Source organism: Heliangelus exortis, chromosome W (assembly GCF_036169615.1).
Source record: "Heliangelus exortis chromosome W, bHelExo1.hap1, whole genome shotgun sequence".
Classification (NCBI taxonomy): Eukaryota; Metazoa; Chordata; class Aves; order Apodiformes; family Trochilidae; genus Heliangelus; species Heliangelus exortis.
The window spans coordinates 13,147,883-13,152,935 of NC_092453.1; the positions used below are offsets into that span (position 1 = coordinate 13,147,883).

Consider the following 5,053-nt stretch of genomic DNA (forward strand, 5'->3'; position numbering starts at 1 on the left):
CTGGATGGACAACCAAGCCTTTGAGATGCACGGAGAGAACATTCCAAGCTCTTCCCCAGGAAAAGAGGGGCCAAAGAAAGAGGAGGTATTGCTCAGTTGTTGGTTTTTTTTTTTTTTTTTGCTATAAAATATTATTCACGCTGTCAGGATGAAGATGAAACCTTTTTTTTTAAAGCAGGACCTCTGAAAAAAAGGCCTGGAGGAAAAGAAAAGCTCCAGGGAAGGGGCTGCAGTTCCCAAGGTCCCAAAAACCACAGCTGGGATCTGAGCTCTGAGACTTCATTCCCACTGAACAGCTGAATTCCTTATCCTATAAAATGCTTTTTCCTACTCTTTTTCTTTTTCTTTTTCTTTTCTTTTTCTTTTTCTTTTTCTTTTTCTTTTTCTTTTTCTTTTTCTTTTTCTTTTTTCTTTTTCTTTTTCTTTTTCTTTTTCCTTTTCCTTTTCCTTTTCCTTTTTCCTTTTCTTTTTCCTTTTCTTTTCTTTTTCCTTTTCTTTTCTTTTTCCTTTTCTTTTCTTTTTCCTTTTCTTTTCTTTTTCCCTTTCTTTTTCCCTTTTTCCCTTTTCATCTCCCCCCCTTTTTCTCCCCCCCCCTTTTTCTCCCCCCCCCTTTTTCTCCCCCCCCTTTTTCTCCCCCCCTTTTTCCCCCCCCTTTTTTCCCCCTCCTTTTTTCCCCCCTCCTTTTTTCCCCCCCCTTTTTCCCCCACTTTTTTCCCCCACTTTTTTCCCCCACTTTTTTCCCCCACTTTTTTCCCCCACTTTTTTCCCCCACTTTTTTCCCCCACTTTTTTCCCCCACTTTTTTCCCCCACTTTTTTCCCCCCCTTTTCCCCCTTTTCTTTTTCCTGTCCTTTCCCTTTCCCTTTTTCCCACTTTTTTTTCTTTTTCCCACTTTTTTTTCTTTTTCCCACTTTTTTTTCTTTTTCACACTCTTTTTCTTTTTTCTATTCTTTTTATTTTTTCTATTTTTTCTACTCTTTTTTTTCTGTTCTTTTTTTCTATTCTTTTTCTTTATTCTTTTTTTTCTATTCTTTTTCTTTTTTCTATTTTTTCTTTTTATTTTTTCTATTCTTTTTCTTTTTTCTATTCTATTCTTTTTTCTATTCTTTTTTTTCTATTCTTTTTTCTATTCTTTTTATTTTTATTTTTTCTATTCGTTTTTTTCTTTTTTCTATTCTATTCTTTTCTATTCTTTTCTATTCTTTTCTATTCTTTTCTATTCTTTTCTATTCTTTTCTATTCTTTTCTATTCTTTTCTATTCTTTTTCCTATTCTTTTTTTCTATTCTTTTTTTTCCTATTCTTTTTTTCCTATTATTTTTTTTCTGTTCTTTTTTTTCTGTTCTTTTTTCCTATTCTTTTTCTTTTTTTCTATTTTTTTCTATTTTTTTCTATTCTTTTTCTATTCTTTTTCTATTCTTTTTTTCTATTCTTTTTTTTCTATTCTTTTTTTTCTGTTCTTTTTTTCTGTTCTTTTTTTCTGTTCTTTTTTTTCTATTCTTTTTTTTATTTTTTCTATTAGTTTTCTTTTTCTTTTTTCTATTCTATTCTTTTCTATTCTTTTTTCTATTATTTTTTTCTATTCTTTTTTCTATTCTTTTTCTTTTTTCTATTCTTTTTCTTTTTCTTTTTTTCTATTATTTTTTTCTATTTTTCTTTTTTCTATTTTTCTTTTTTCTATTTTTCTTTTTTCTATTATTTTTCTTTTTTCTATTTTCCTTTTTTCTATTTTCCTTTTTTCTATTTTTCTTTTTTCTATTTTTCTTTTTTTTTTCTTTTTTCTATTTTTCTTTTTTCTATTTTTCTTTTTTCTATTATTCTTTTTTTCTATTATTCTTTTTTCTATTCTTTTTCTTTTTCTATTCTTTTTCTTTTCCTTTTCATAATTCTCCAGTCAGAGCCACAACAGTGAAAAATGCTGTAAATCCAAGCTCCTTCAAAGCAGAAAAAAGGGGATTTTGGGTGCATTTAAGTAAAAACCCACATTTTCTGCTGAGCCTTTAGCCTGAATCCCACTGCTCTGATATTTAATTGAACACCAACTTTAAAAAGGGACCATTTCAACTGAAGAAAACCTCATTTCCAACCTGAATAAAGTGACATTTTGAGCACTCTTCTGCTGGGCAAGAAAAATGTCAAAAAACTGAAAAAAAAATCATTTTGTTCAAATCCCTGAGCAGCCTCCCAGTTTTTTATTTTCCAGCTGAAGAACTCAACTCATTTCCAGGTCCTTCACCAGGTTTTTTTTTTTTTTAGAGAGAGATCAAGCTGTGTGCCCAGAGAAAATGAAGTCAGGGGTTTTCAGTCTCTGTTTGTCTGAAGCTGCAGAGAATAATAAAAAGGAAAATAAAATAATATTAATATATATACAATATATACTTATAATACTTATATATAATAATATAATATATACTTATAATATAATAATATATACATATTGATATATAGACAATAATAAAAAGGAAAAATAAAATTAAAAAGAAAAAAAAAAAGATCTTTAAGCCCCTGCGATGATGATTTTGGAAAGAACCATCACAGAGTTTCCCCTCTCTGTTGTCACCAATTAATTTTTTTTTATTTTTTCTTTTTTTTAATTGTTTTTTTTTTGATGAATTCCAGGGCAGAAAAGGCAGCTGGACCCTCCTGAGGATTTTTCTGGTCTGTCTCTTGGCCTGTGTCCTCAGCACAGCAATAGGAGTCCTGGCTCTCTCCTTGCTCTATCTCGACACCTCTGCTTCCCTGAGAGAAAACAGGGACCAAAATGAGGCTGCAACCCCCCCAGAAACAGCAGGAAAAGAAGTGGAGCCCAAATTCCAGTTCCTCAACCACCTGCCAAAATCAAAGGTAATTTTTTTTTCACCTGGAATAAGCTTTTACCTTCATGGAATTAAAGGGTTTAATTCCACATTAATTATTTGCACTCCGTTTTCACTTAATTATTTTTTTAAGCTTTGATCAAGCTCATTAGTCAGGGTTTTAATTTATTTTTTTTGCTCCTCAAGGTTTCAACAAACTTTTAAATTGCCAAAAAAGAAGCAGCATCTGAGCTGAAATGAATTAATTGACAATTAATTGAATTAATTGACAATTAATGAAGCCCCAAGAATTCTGGAGGGTTTTTTTTTTTTTTTAGGGGCATTTTAAGACTTGTAGGAACCTCCCCTTTGAGCAAACCCTAAAGAAATCCTCTGGCTTCTAAATATTCTAAATATAAATATTCTAAATATTCTAAATATAAATTTACATAAAAAATAAGTGGGAATTAATTTTTGCTTGGCAGCAAAAGAGGATAAAATTATAAGAAATTCATATAAAAATTAATTAGTATAAAAATAATTAGCATAAAAATAAAAATTATATAGGGGGCACTTTATACTCCAACCATTCTGTTCTTCTTCCCTTTTAGCTTTAACTACATAATTAATTTTCCAATTAAAAAAAATGGTTTTAAGGAAGCAAACCAATTTTTTAGTAGTAAATAATTTTTTTTTATACAATTTTGGGAGTGCAGGGTGGTTCTTCCAAGCCCAAAATGTATTCCAGGGGCAGGGAAAATCTTGGGAAAGGAGGAGTTTTAGGTGCAAATAATTTAGGAGCAGAGAAATCCAAGAAAATCCTGAGGAATGCCATGAGGAAATAAATGAAAAATTGTGAAAAGTGATTAAAATCAATTTTGGGAGTGCAGGGTGGTTCTTCCAAGCCCCAAATGAGTTCCAGGGGCAGGGAAAATCTTGGGAAAGGAGGAGTTTTAAGTGCAAATAATTTGGGAGCAGAGAAATCCAAGAAAATCCTGAGGAAAATGCTTAAATATTTTGAGGCTTTCAGGATTTCTGGAGCTGATTTCCCAAATTCAAGTCCAGAATGGTGTAAGAAGAGGAAAATAATTTTATTCTTGATCTTCCTATTTATTCCTCCTTTGTGGAAAAAATCCAGTTGGATCCTGCCTTGAGGAAATAAATCAAAAAACTGTGAAAATTGATTAAAATCAATTTTGGGAGTGCAGGGTGGTTCTTCCAGGCCCCAAATGAGTTCCAGGGGCAGGGAAAATCTTGGAAAGGAAGAGTTTTAGGTGCAAATAATTTGGGACAAGAGAAATCCAAGAAAATCCTGAGGAATGCCATGAGAAAATAAATAAAAAATTGTGAAAATTGATTAAAATTTTGTGAGTGCAGGGTGGTTCTTCCAAGCCCCAAATGAGTTCCAGGGGCAGGGAAAATCTTGGAAAGGAAGAGTTTTAGGTGCAAATAATTAGGAGTAGAGAAATCCAAGAAAATCCTGAGGAATGCCATGAGGAAATAAATCAAAAACTGTGAAAAGTGATTAAAATCCTCCAAGAAAAGGAAGATTTTTTGATATTAAATATCAATTTAATACTGCTCAGAGCATGAATTCCCAAAAATTCTTTGGTACCAGTCTCCCAATAAACACAATTTCCCTCTCCCTACCTTCCAGGTCTTCAAGTATCCAGGTGGGGAGATCCAGTGGGGCAAGATTCAGGAATGATGCCAGGGAATATCAGAGTGCTGAGGAGCTGGAATTTGGCAAAAGCCTCAACCACCACCACTCCAAAATGACTTTTGGCACCTTGCTGATCAAGAGCAAAGGGCTCCGGGCACCCCACTGGCATTTTAATGCCAATGAACATGGGTACCTCCTAAAGGTAGGACCTGGAGGAGCTTTGGAATGGAAAACACCATGAAAAAATCCCAAAAAAAGCCCCAAAACAACCCAAAAAATCAATATATTCATGTGTGAGAGGCACTGAAACCAGAATTATCAGGGATGGATGGATGGAGGGAGGGAGGGAGGGATGGGGTGATGTTGGGACTCCTGAAAGTTTCAGGATTTTATGGGCCTTACAATAATTATATTATATTAATTATGTTAATTATATTAATTATATTAATTGTCTAAAAGAGCCTGACAGAGATGGGCTGCTCAGGTTTTTAAGGAAGCCTCTGGCTCCTGGCTTGATGCAGGATGAGGCCACCCAAAGCTTATCTGAGTTTTTGTTCAGGTTTTAAAGATCTTCAACCAAGGTGTTATTAAAAAGCA

At 32.9% G+C, this 5,053-nt stretch overlaps 1 protein-coding gene across 1 annotated transcript in view; it reads left to right on the top strand.

Annotated features, from left to right (window-relative positions):
• DYNAP (dynactin associated protein) overlaps positions 1–5,053 on the top strand; it is an 11,395-nt gene continuing 6,342 nt past the window's right edge. The window contains 4 exon segments of the mRNA XM_071729750.1: positions 1–85; positions 2,618–2,842; positions 4,451–4,483; positions 4,485–4,658. Coding sequence (XP_071585851.1) covers positions 5–85; positions 2,618–2,842; positions 4,451–4,483; positions 4,485–4,658 — 513 coding nt within the window. The 5' untranslated portion in view covers positions 1–4.